The following is a 13,313-nucleotide window of genomic DNA, read 5'->3' on the forward strand; positions in this document are numbered from 1 at the left end:
CATTCTATATGGGTTCCCCATTTCTCTGTGTATGAATTTTAGCTGCAGTTTGAATTTATGTTTGTAGCAAAGGTCTTTATTCTATTTGGCTTCAGTTTCCAGAGTTCAAACTTCATTCAGCAGATTTCTTTTTTTTTTTTTTTTTTTTTTTTTTTTTTTTTTTTGAGACGGAGTCTCGCTCTGTCGCCCGGGCTGGAGTGCAGTGGCCGGATCTCAGCTCACTGCAAACTCCGCCTTTCCGGTTCACGCCATTCTCCTGCCTCAGCCTCCCGAGTAGCTGGGACCACAGGCGCCCGCCACCTCGCCCGGCTAGTTTTTTGTATTTTTCAGTAGAGACGGGGTTTCACCGTGTTAGCCAGGATGGTCTCGATCTCCTGACCTCGTGATCCGCCCGTCTCGGCCTCCCAAAGTGCTGGGATTACAGGCTTGAGCCACCGCGCCCGGCCTCATTCAGCAGATTTCTAACTTCTTTAAAGTATTTACTTTTTTACCTTGGTCTCTGATTTCCTTCCGAATCAGAGCTGTATTTTATAATCAAGAATCTACAGCCATTATAGCCTCAGCCTTGAGCAAATAGGAGTTTGGCATTTTCATTTATTAAATATTTATTGAGTACTTTTACATGCTAGGAATGGTGCTTGAAGGTCTACAAAATCAAACATGCCCATCGGCCCAGACATGTGTAAAATAAAACAAGAGCAGGAATCCGTAATGACTGATTGGCTGATTCCTGGGATTTGGAAGAGAGGCCTATGGGGAGAGTCCTGCCATGTAGTAGTAGTAGTGCCGAGAACACTTAGGAACTAACTCCATGTAACCCTTTTACCTTCTATTAGATTCCTGCCAGGCAAAGTGGGCTCTGTTCTCCATACATACACCTTTGTCATGTAATGCATATTGATGAGCATGCTGGCCTTTACATAAGTATCAGTGACATCTGGGAGTCTTAGTTGAAGTATAGCATGTCCCTAGATTTTATGTTTCACTACTATATTTATTTATTGTGAAAATATGTTATGCTTAATGTTGACATGGCAGAAAAAAAACATTTTAAAACTTACTTGGAAATAATTCCAAACTTTCAGAAAGTTATGAAATTCAAAGCAGGACAAACACCTCCATATCCTTTACCCAGATTCAGCAGGCTGGAGTGCAGTGGTGCAAACATGGCTCACTGCAGCCTCAACCTCCTGGGCTCAGGCGATCCTCTTGCCTCAGCCTCCTGAGTAGCTGGGACCACAGGCATGTGCCACCACACCTGGCTAATTAAAAAAATTTTTTTCTAGAGATGAGGTCTCACTATGTTGCCTCTCCTGGCCTCCTGGGCTCTGGCCATCCTCCCACCTTGGCCTCCCAAAGTGTTGAGATTACAGGTGTGAGCCACTGTGCCTGGCCCACTTATTGTTAATATTTTATCCCATTTGTTTAATCATTTTTCCTCACTCACATATGCAGTTTCTTGTTCCTCTCCTCCTCCTCCTATTCCCCTATATGTGTATTCACATTCATAATTTTTTTGTGATAAATTTTATTTGATTGTAAGTTATGTACATCATAATCCTAACCTAAAAAATTTAGTGAATATTTTCTTTTTTTTCTTTCTTTTTTTTTTTTTTGCAGGGACAGGGTCTCACTCTGTCGCCCAGGCTGAAGTACAGTGGCACAGTCTTGGCTCACTGTAGCTTTGATCTTCCAGGCCCGAGTAGCTGGGGCTGCAGACACATGCTACCACACCCAGCTGATGTGTTTTTGAATTTTTAGTACAGATGAGGTCTCACTTTGTTCCCCAGGCTGGTTTTGAACTCTGAGCTAAAGTGATCCACTCACCTTGGCCTCCCAAAGTGCTGGGATTACAGGCGTGAGCGAATTGTCTGATTCAGTCTTTACCATGCCTGGCCTCGGTAAATAATTTCTTTTTTTCTTGTTTGAGACGGAGCTTTGCTCTGTCACCAGACTGGAATGCAGTGGTGTGATCTCAGCTCACTGCAACCTCTGCTTCCTGTGTTCAAGCAATTCTCCTGCCTCAGCCTCCTGAGTAGCTGGGACTACAGGTGTGTGCCACAACTGCCAGCTAATTTTTGTATTTTTAGTAGAGACGGGGTTGTTGGCCAGGATGCTCTCAATCCCTTGACCTCATGATCCGCCTGTCTCGGCGGATGCCAAAGTGCTGGGATTACAGGTGTAAGCTACTGCACCTGGCCTATTTTTTGTGTTTTTTTGAGACAGGGTGTCGCTCTGTTGCCCAGGCTGGAGTGGAGTGTCGTGATCTCAGCTCACTGCAACTTTCACCTGCTGGGCTCAAGCCATCCTCCTACCTCAGCCTTCCAAGTAGCTGGGACTACAGGTACCCGCCACCAGGCCTGGCTAATTTTTTGTTGTTGTTGTAAAAATGGGGTTTCATGGCCAAGTGCGGTGGCTCCTACCTGTAATCCCAGCACTTTGGGAGGCCAAGGCGGGTGGATCACGAGGTCAAGAGATTGAGACCATCCAGGCCAACATGGTGAAACCCCGTCTCTACCAAAAGTACAAAAATTAGCTGGGCGTAGTGGCGTGCACCTGTAGTCCCAGCTACTTGGGAGGCTGAGGCAGGAGAATTGCTTGAACTGGGGAGGTGGAGGTTGCAGTGAGCTGAGATCATGCCATTGCACTCCAGTCTGGCGACAGAGCAAGACTCCATCTCAAAAATAAATAAATAAATAAAAGGGGTTTCACCATGTTGCCCAGGCTGGTCTCAGACTCCTAAGCTCAAACTATCCTCCCATCTTGTCCTCCCAAAGTGCTGGTATTACAGGTATTAGCCACTGCGCCTGGCCTAATATTTTCTAAGAATAATGATACATATAATCAGGACAGTTATTTTTTTAATTTCTATTTTTTTCCTAGAGATAGGATCTTGCTGTGTTGCCCAGGCTGGAGTGCAGTGGGGTGATCATAGCTCACTGCAACCTTGAATTCCTGGACTTTATCCTCCTCCTTCAGCCTCCTGAGTAGCTGGAACTACAAGCACATACCAGCATGCTCAGCTAATTTTTAAATGTTTTGTAGAGATGAGGTTGCTATGTTGCCCAGGCTGGTCTTCAACTCCTGAACTCAAGTGATCCTCCTGCCTTGGCCTCCCAAAGTGTTGGGATTATAGGCGTGAGTCACTGTGCCCGGCCAGAACAGTTACTGGCTTTAGTAAATTTAAATTTGATAGAACAATTTTATTTAATTTTCCATTCATATTCTAATTTTGTCAGATGACCTAATGTCCACAATATCATTTTGCCCTCCAGTGGAGGATTTGATCTTGGGTCAAGTACTTAACTGTCATGTCTCTATAGTTTCTTTTAATCTGGAACATTTCCATGGCCTTTTTTTTAGCCTTTTGTGACACTGGTATTTTTGAAGAGTATCCCCCCACCTCATCTTTTTAAAATAGAACACTAATTTTTGATTTGTCTGATGTTTTGTCATGATTAGATTGAAGTTATGGATTCTTAGCTGGCAGCATACTTCATAGGTGGTATGTCCTTCTCAGAGTATCACATGTAGGGGCACACTGCGTCCACCTGTCCTTTATGGCCTTGTTAATTTTTATTACTTAGTCACAATTTTGCCTGGTTTTCCCACTGTAATTCCACTTGCAGTAATCAACAGTTTTTGAGGAGAGACTTTAAGACTGTAAATATCCTCCTCCTCATCAAAATTTCTCCCTAAACTTAGTAGCCATTAATGCTTCTTGTCTGATTCAGTCTTTACTCTTATGGTTGCAAAATGATAACTTCTCAACCTCAGCACTTGGTCCACATTTACCAGTTGGCACTTAGCATTCTGCTGTAAGAATGAGCTCTTATTTTCCTATATTTATTTGTTTATTAATTATTGGTGTCGACACATGATTTCTTGTTTTTTACAGTTTATGATTCACTTATGTACTGATTTGGGTGTTCAGGTTGTTCCAGCTTTGGACAGAGGGAACTTGTTCACAGTGGCTGCCATGTCCTTGTGACACGCTTCCATCATTTTTTGGAGCACTTTCTTATTTTCTGACACAGTAAGATATTCTAGGATCCTCTTGAATCTCTCCCTTGCCTCACCTTTGCAATCACCCATTTCTCGAGAGCCTTGATTGCTTTAAGGAGAATTGTAGTAGAGACAAGTGTCTGGGCACTAAGTGAGCTCTTTCCTACTGGGGTGTCTTTACTTGCTAAGGTAACAATTTACCATGTGGATTATTTTTGTTGGAGTTTTAGTTACTCTGTTTTTCGAGGAGTGGTTACTTTGCTAAATAGAATCTTTATCCTGTGGAAAAAAATTTGCGTGTAATGAGTAAGCATAGAAGTCAGAGTGGCTAGGCACAGTGGCTCATGCCTATAATCCCAGCACTTTGGGAGGTTGAGGCGGGAGGATAATTTGAACCCGGGAGTTCAAGACCAGCAACATAGTGAGACCCTGTCTCTACAATTTAAAAAAATAAAAAGTCGTGGTATATTACATAATAGAGAAGTTCAGTATTCGATGCGTAATTCTTGTTTTGTTTTTGTTTGAAAGTGGAATTGTTAAATTATTAGCAGTATAGGAAAAAAAAACAAGTTAGTAGAAAAGTATTAGAAATATAATCTTGTAAATGTTTTGAAATATTTTCTAGGGACGTTTTCTTTTTCCTTGATATTTCTTTAACATAACTGTCTATCTGGTGATGAGTTATTACAAATGTTTCCTTACTTAGTTTTGTATTTGGTTTGTTTATTCAGTTTTACAGAAGTCATTTCTAGTACTTTCTGAAAACTTATAATACTCTTTGTTTTTTAGGCTGTTAAAAGACATAATCTGACTAAAAGATGGCTTATGAAAATCATTGATGAAAGAGTAAGTCAAAATTGTTCAAGTTTTAAGCTTTTTCTTCCTGTTTAATTATTTTATTTTATTTTATTTTTTTCTTTCTTTCTTTTTTTTTTTGAGACAGAGTCTTGCTCTGTCACCCAGACTGGAGTGCAGTGGCTCACTGCAAGCTCTGCCTCCCAGGTTTATGCCATTCTCCTGCCTCAGCCTCCCGAGTAGCTGGGACTACAGGTGCCCGCCACTGCGCCCGGCTAATTTTTTGTATTTTTTAGTAGAGACGGGGTTTCACCGTTTTCGCCAGGATGATCTCGATCTCCTGACCTCGTGATCCACCCGTCTCGGCCTCCCAAAGTGCTGGGATTACAGGCTTGAGCCACCGCGCCCGGCTCTTTCTTTCTTCCTGTTTAATTCTTAAGCTAATTCTTCAGGAAGGAAATATTTTGATTGTATATTAATATTTTGGAGGAAGGAAAATTTTAGAGAACCATGCCATTTTATTCATACTTTCCCCTTGCATGCTACCCACGTCAGCCCCCCATACCCTCACATTGAGACAGGCACCCAGGCAGAGGCATGTGTATGCACAACCACACTCCACAATTTTGTTTTTAAAAGGAAATTTTCATACTTACATAAAAGTAGAGAGAATACTCTGCATGTGTAGAATATCTGGTGACATGTTAAAGAAAATCCCAGACATCTTATCATTTGATTTATAAATGAATATGTATCTTAGAAAAAGACAAAAAATAACCATAATATGATTATCGTACCTTAAAAATTACTAATTATTCCTTAATATCATCAAATACTTGACTAGTCATGCACATACCTTTATGTATACCCCAGTACTTGGATCTGTGTCTAAATAGTAGAGGGCATAAAGAAAGTCTGACAGTTCCAGTGAATGAAATCCTGTACTAAATTCTTAGAACTTAGTTCTAGGTCCAGCCAAGTCAGTGAATTGCTGTGTGACATGGCCTAACATGTGTGACCTTTCTGACGCATTGTTAGGTCAGTGTTCCCCTTGGCCTGATATTAATTACATGCTGTTGTCATGGAAATGTAAGTTTACTTAGTTTATTTAGATACAGTTTGCTAACTATAGGCTGTATCAATAATCAGAAGAAGCCAAAAAGAGATATTAGCTAAGAAGACCTATTTTTAGGTATCATCTTTTCTGTTTTTACAAGGTAAAGAAAATTAGAGAACCCAAGACAGAGATACCATTTTAGTTTAATGAAAAATAGACTTGGCTTTTGAAGGGGGATATTTAAAAGTAAAGAACTGTGAGCAAACATTGATCTGTAGATTCATTGCAATCTTTATCAAAATTCCAGCTTTCTTTTTTGCAGAAATTGACAAACTGGTCCTAAAATTCATATGGAATTGCAAGGGACCCAGAATAGCCAGAATAATCTTAACAAAGAAGAACAAAGTTAGAGGGCTCACATTTCCTGATTTCGGAACTTAACTACAAAGCTACAGTAATCAAATTGTGTGTTACTGATATAGGCTAGACATATAGATCAATGGAATAGAAATGAGAGTCCAGATATAAACCCATATATTTATAGTCAGTTGAGTGACAAGGGTGTCAAGACACTTCACTTGGGAAAGAACAGTCTTTGCAACAAATGGTGCTGGGACAATTGGATACCTCTTGCAAAAGAATAAGTTTTGACCCCTGCCTCACACCATATACAAAAATGAACTCAAACTGGATTAAAAGACCTAGATGTAAGAGCTAAAACTGAAACTCTTAGGGGAAAGCATAGGTGTAAATCTTAGTGACTTTTAGGTTAGACAGTGGTTTCTTTTTTTTTCTTTTTCTTTTTTTTTTGAGATGGAGTCTCGCTCTGTTGCCAGGCTGGAGTGCAGTGACACTATCTCGGCTCACTGCAATCTCCGCCTCCTGGGTTCAAGCAATTCCCCTGCCTCAGCCTCCTGAGTAGCTGGGACTACAGGTGCATGCCACCACACTCAGCTAATTTTTTTTTTTTTTGTATTTTAGTAGAGATAGGGTTTCACTATGTTGGCCAGGATGGTCTCGATCTCCTGACCTTGTGATCTACCCACCTCAGCCTCCCAAAGTGCTGGGATTACAAGTGTGAGCCGCTGCGCCTAGCTAGGCAATGGTTTTTTAGATGTGATACCAAAGGCACAAGCAAGAAAAGAAAAAATAGATAAATTGTACTAAAAGAAAAAAATATTTGCCAGTTATATATCTGATAAGGGACAATGATCTAAAATATGCAAGAAACTTACAACTCAACAATAAAAAAACCTCAATTTAAAAATGGGGAAAGACTTTTCTGCAAATAAGGTATACAAACAACCAATAAGCATCTGAAAAGGTGTTTCACATCTTTTCATTAGAGAAATGCTTATCAAAACAAAGAAACATCACTTCACAGCTGTTGAGATGGCTGTGATAAAAAAGAAAAAGATGCACGTTAACAAATATTGGTGAAAACAGGGAGATGTTAAAACCTTTCGTACATTGCTGGCGGGAATGTGAAATGGTGCAGCTGCTTTGGAAAAATAGTTTGGCAACTTTTTCTTCAAAGAGTTGAACATAGGAGTTATCATAGAGCCAGAAATTCTATCCCTAGGTTTATACCCAAGAGAAATGAAAACATACATCCACCCAGAACTTGTATATGAATGTTTGTGGCAACATTATTCATGATAGCCCAAAAGTAGAAAGAACTCATAGTCTGTTAATTAGTTGTTAAACAAAATGTTGTATATCCATACAATGGAATATTATTAATAATTTATTCAACTAAAAAAAATGAAGTACCAGTAGATGAAGAAAACATTATGCTAATTGAAAGAAGCCAGACACAAAAAGCTACATATTATACAATTCCATTTTTGTGAAGTTCCCAGAATAGACAAATTCATGAAGACAAAAAGTAGATAAGTAGATTAGTGGTTTGCCAGGGCTGAGGGGAGGGGGAAATGGGAAGTGTCTGCTTAATGGATGCAAGTTTTCTTTTAAGGGTCATTAAAATATTCTGGAATTAGATAGTAGTGATAGCTGCACAACTTTGTGTACATACTAAAAACCACTGAATTGTATTATTTGAGGAGATAAATTTTATGGTATGTTAGTTATGTCTCAATTTAACAAACCATAAAGGATGATTTTTTTTTTTTTTTTTCTGGAATCATTGCTGGTGTCATTTTCTTTTCTTTTTGTTTTCTTTTTTTTTTTTTTTTTTTTTTTGGAGACGGAGTCTCACTCTTGTTGCCCAGGCTGGAGTGCAATGTGCAATGGCATGATCTCGGCTCCCTGCAACCTCTGCCTCCCAGGTTCAAGAGATTCTCCTGCCTCAGCTTCCCGAGTAGCAGGGATTACAGGCACCCGCCACAATGCCCAGCTGCCTTCTTTTGTATTTTTGGTAGAGACAGGGTTTTACCATGTTGGCCAGACTGGTCTTGAACTCCTGACCTCAGGTGATCTGCCCACCTTGGCCTCCCGAAGTGCTGGGATTACAGGCGTGAGCCACCACGCCCGGCCTCTTTTTTTTTTTTTTTTTTTTTTTAAACCCTGCATATGGCATTTGATGCTGGTGTTAGTTTCTTCTGATTTTAAGAGGGTGAAATAGGGGATAATATTTTGCCCTAATAATAGTCTTCGTAAATGTATTATTATAAAAGTGGCTAAGTGTTCTTGCCATTAGATTCTCATTTTTCTGTTTTTTGCATATAGTGTATTTAGGGAATCAACCCTGTTATTTTATTGAGCATGGTTTCTTTTTGGGTAATGAGGTAGGCACTGGTTTCTGTTTTCTTTTTCTAGGTACCTTTTCCTCATTGACTGTGTAGATTCAAGAGTCACATATGTGGGTTCCTGTCCCCACCATTTATTTATTAACTGTGTGTCCTTGGACATGTTAATGGATCCATGCCTCAGTTTCTTCATTTGTAAAATGGGAAAAGTATTAATTCCTTATCTCTTGGTGGAGGGATTGTTTGGGTTAAGAAGATAATGTCTAAAGTGCTTACATAAGAGCTCAGTAAAGTCAGTTTATTTTGATAACTTGGACTTCAGATGAAATTAAAAAAACCATGCCGTGTCCATGGTGATTTGTACATTGATATTATTCCTGATGTCTTATTTTGAGGTGGTAATTTGAAAGTATTGAATATGTAGAACTTTAATATTGTAATTTTTTTTGTGTACTAAACATATACTAAATATTTTTATTCATTATTATTCAGTTCTTTGGGGCAAAAAAACAGCACCTTTATAAAATACTGACAGTTCAACAGATTTTATTTGCATTTTATTTGATGTAGGAAAAAAATCTAGATGATAAAGCATATCGTAATATCAAGGAACTGGAAAATTATGCTGAAAACACACAGAGCTCTCTTCTTTACTTAACACTAGAAATATTGGGTAAGTTGTTTTTCTGTTTCATACTTCTTTTTTCCAGTAAAATACCTTTGAGATTTCACTTTTTCATAATTTGGCAGTTTGACCAATTTAGCACTAAAGTCTTCCTTTGTACTATCTGTAAAGGAACAGTTTTTGTGGTTGTTGTTGTTAGCAAGAAGAGGAATTTATATCTCTTTCTTTGTAATGCAGAGTAATCCAAGACTCAGGCTCTCATACAGCTACTTTACCTCATGGGAATGTTGAAATTAATAATCTGGTAATTGCAGGTGGCTTTACTTTTTTACTATAGCATCTCCTACAGTTTGGAAGGCCTATAACCTGACTCTTCCTTTCCTGTTAATAATACTTATCCAATGAAAAAGAAAAGTAGAAGAAGTAAAACATACTTACTTTATTTTATTTTATTTTGAGATGGAGTCTCGCTCTGTTCCCAGGCTGGGGTGCAGTGGTGCAATCTCGGCTCACTGCAACTTCTGCCTCCCAGATTGAAGTGATTCTCCTGCATCAGCCTCCCGAGTAGCTGGGACTACAGGTGCATGCCACCACGCCCAGCTAAATTTTGTACTTTTTAGTAGAGATGAGGCCAGAATGGTATCGATCTCTTGACCTCGTGATCTGCCCGCCTCAGCCTCCCAAAGTGCTGGAATTACAGGCATGAGCCACCATGCCCGGCCTACAACTGCATTTATAAAAGTTTTTGAGATTTTTCTTTCTCTGCTTTTTTTAAAAAAAAAATTTGATGGTAGGATTTCTCCTCTGACTTTGTTGCCAGTTAGTGAGGTCTTATTGAAATGAGGAAATTATTTGGGCCAAGGACAATACCATCTCATTTGAAGAAGGTAATATATATCTTTATACCTCCCTAAAAGAATAATACAAGTCCCCATTGCATCTCCCAGGCCTGTTCTGGCCCACAGCTCTGGTGACATGTTTGCCGTCACAATGAAAGGAGGGAGCAAAGAGTAGAATGTTTGTTAAGCATATTCTTAAAATGAGGTCATATGGAAATTGCACAGAGGAGAAGAAATGGAAGACTTGTAAAGTTTTTCCATGATAGCTGATTAAAATTCTAAATGTGTTCTTAGTGTGCTGTAGTCTGAGGAAAACTGTCGTTTAAAAGTTGAGATTGAGATTTAGATATCTGCTAGTGGTAAATGGTCAACTTGTTTTTGTGCCATTTTTCACTCATAAATCCTGTTTTTTTCAGATATAAAACATAGGATATATGTCTATTTTTACATGTTTAGCTGATTTCTCTGTGCTATTTCTATTGATTTATTATGCACTTAGAGTAGAGCAGCCCTGTATAATTTCTGAAATCGTAGGTATAAAGGATGTTCATGCAGATCATGCTGCAAGTCATATTGGAAAAGCACAAGGCATTGTCACTTGCTTGAGAGCAACACCGTATCATGGGAGCAGAAGAAAGGTGTTCCTTCCCATGGATATTTGTATGCTGGTAAGGTTGTAATTTGTCCTTTTAATATTTACCTCAGGAATATGGGGAAGGAAGTTATCTTTTGCTTTTTTGCTTAGTCTAATCAAGTAATTGCTTTGAAAGGAATGCTTATTGCTTACTAAAAATGCTCTTCCTCTTTTTATCCCAGAGTTATCAAGTCAGAATTGTGTCCATCAGGCATTTTAGGTCTCTGGAGGAGCTTTGAGTAGGAAGGTCTAGAGAACCTCATTTGGTATAGCTTCATGTTGATGCCTTCCTCCTTTCCAAGCAACTGCAGTAATTATTCCTAGTGTTCACCTTAGCCTGTTCCTTACTTAATTTTATTGGAGTAAGTAATCCATTGTAAATATCTGTTTATGAGAACTGAGAACTTTGTTTTTTTTTTTTTTTTTTTTGAGACAGGGTCTTGCTCTGTCACCCAGGCTGGAGTACAGTGGCGTGATCTCGGCTCACTGCAACCTCCGCCTCGTGGGTTCAAGCGATTCTTCTGCCTCGGCCGCTCAAGTAGCTGGGACTACAGGCACGTGCCACCACGCCCAGCTGATTTTTTGTATTTTTAGTGGAGACGGGGTTTCACCGTGTTAGCCAGGATGGTCTTGATCTCCTGACCTTGTGATTCACCCGCCTCGGCCTCCCAAAGTGCTGGGATTACAGGCATGAGCCACTGCACCTGGCGAGAACTTTGTTTTCTATATGAGATTCATTATTATCTGTTCTTTCAAACTTTTTGTATGTTTGTTTTCTTGCTTGTATATTTTCGTTTTACCTACAACTTGTTAATTAACATCTTGTTGTGGCCAGGCGCAGTGACTGATGCCTTGTAATCCCAGCACTTTGGAAGACTCGCTTGAGTCCAGGAGGTTGAGACCAGCCTGGGCAATATAGGGAAACCCCATCTCTACCAAAAATACAAAAATTAGCTGGGTGTGTTGGTGCACACCTGTATTCCTAGCTATTCAGGAGGCTAAGGTGGGAGAATCCCTTGAGCCTGGGAGGTTAAGGCTATAATGAGCCATGATTGTACCACTGCACTCCAGCCTGGGTGACAGATTAAGACCCTGTCTCAAAAAACAAAAAAATCCTGTTGCGTGTTCCAAGTGTCACTCTCTCATTCTTGTTTTTTTCTCTCTCTCCACACATGCACACACACGCACGCGCACACACACATTTTTAAAGACAAAATAGGCATTAAACTGTACGTACTGTTCTGTCATGTGTTCTCTTGTGCTAAGTTAGTTTTCATTGTCAATTTAATTTTTCTTTCCTAGGTGAACTGTTGGAAGGAAGTGCTTTTAGATTCCTAATGTAATGTATATTTCCCCACACAGCATGGTGTTTCACAAGAGGACATTCTACGGAGGAACCGAGATAAAAATGTGAGAGATGTAATATATGACATTGCCAGTCAGGCACACTTGCACCTAAAGCATGTAAGTCGGCTTTCTTTTTTCTTTTTTTGCCAAACCATTTAGGGAATTATCATATCTAGATGTGGCTATTCTTAGAACATGGTTATGATATTCCTAACCTGGCCGTCTTTATTCCATTTTTCATTGATTTCCCAGTAGATTTATCTCAGAGTCTGTTGTAAACTTTTCTCACTTAAAAAAGTCCCTTCCCCCACCTCACAGCATATGAATACGTTCTTTACTGAGTAAATCAAGCCTGAGCTTTCTCATGTGGGCTCCTCTGTGCTCCATCCACTTCTCTCTTGGAAGACAGGGTGTCTTTCTGCCTCCCAAGGCCGAAGTCTCTCCTCCCGCTCCCAGGGATGCGCCCTCAGCCACTCCCAGCTGGTGTTTTCAGTTTGCTTCTCTGATAGGTGGCCTCTTTTATCTTCTGGTTTGTTGCTGCTGCCTTCTGAATTTACAGGCAGCCTGTAGATCCTTCTGTTGGTATTTTTCTCTCCTAGGTGAACTGTTGGAAGGAAGTGGTCTGCATTCACTGTTACCTCAGGCCCTTTCCACCTTGGCACTGCTCATCATGCTGTGATTTGGTTCCTATCCTGCCCATTCTAATAAACAATCACTAGTTTGGCAATTCTCCTTATTGCCAAATTCAGTGGTCACTTACAATTTGTTTTTGTGAACTCTTCTTCTTTTTTTGACACCATAGACTTCTTTCTCTCTGTGTCACTTACTGACTTTTCTTCCATTGATTCTCGGACTTGGCTCCTGAACTGGTTCCTGATTTCTCCTGCCTGTCACTTTAGTTGTTCCCTAAGAGTTAGTTCTTCATCTCTTAAACTTTTCCAGGACTTTTGTTTGGAATTTGACACTGTTGACTGTACTTCTCTTTCTTGAAATTGTCTGTCATTCATCTCCATGGTGTTATTCCTTTCTGGTTCTCCTTGAAGTGTTTCTTGATTTCAGTGGCTCTTGAAGACTTGGTGGAAACGTTCTATTTCCTTAGCTCCCATAATGCTAATTCTTCCTAGTACTTCTTGTGAACCTTTTTTTTTTTTTTCCTTAGGCTTCAGTAGATTCTAAAGAGTTGGACACGTACCTGCATACCACAGGGCTTTTGCACTTGCTGTTTTTCCTGCTTCTTCCCCTGTATCCCACCTCCACTCCAGTTAGTGCTCAAATGTCACCCTATCAGAAAAGTCTTCCCTGG

The 13,313-nt window shown here is 39.8% G+C and overlaps 1 protein-coding gene across 11 annotated transcripts in view; it reads left to right on the forward strand.

Annotated features, from left to right (window-relative positions):
• Window positions 1-13,313, forward strand: part of NDUFAF6 (NADH:ubiquinone oxidoreductase complex assembly factor 6) — a 112,522-nt gene that overhangs the window by 14,134 nt on the left and 85,075 nt on the right. For 10 of the 11 annotated variants that reach the window (XR_004059303.1, XR_004059302.1, XM_030937954.1 and 7 more), the window contains 4 exons: window positions 4,795-4,851; window positions 9,136-9,238; window positions 10,564-10,697; window positions 12,026-12,127. Coding sequence is in view for 9 of the 11 variants with exons in the window: in XM_030937954.1 (XP_030793814.1) it covers window positions 4,795-4,851; window positions 9,136-9,238; window positions 10,564-10,697; window positions 12,026-12,127 (396 nt within the window). In the remaining 2 variants the exon portion in view is untranslated. The remainder of the gene's footprint in view (window positions 1-4,794; window positions 4,852-9,135; window positions 9,239-10,563; window positions 10,698-12,025; window positions 12,128-13,313) is intronic. The other variant, XM_030937953.1, reaches the window with a different exon arrangement.

This window comes from Rhinopithecus roxellana, chromosome 9 (assembly GCF_007565055.1).
Source record: "Rhinopithecus roxellana isolate Shanxi Qingling chromosome 9, ASM756505v1, whole genome shotgun sequence".
Taxonomy (NCBI): domain Eukaryota; kingdom Metazoa; phylum Chordata; class Mammalia; order Primates; family Cercopithecidae; genus Rhinopithecus; species Rhinopithecus roxellana.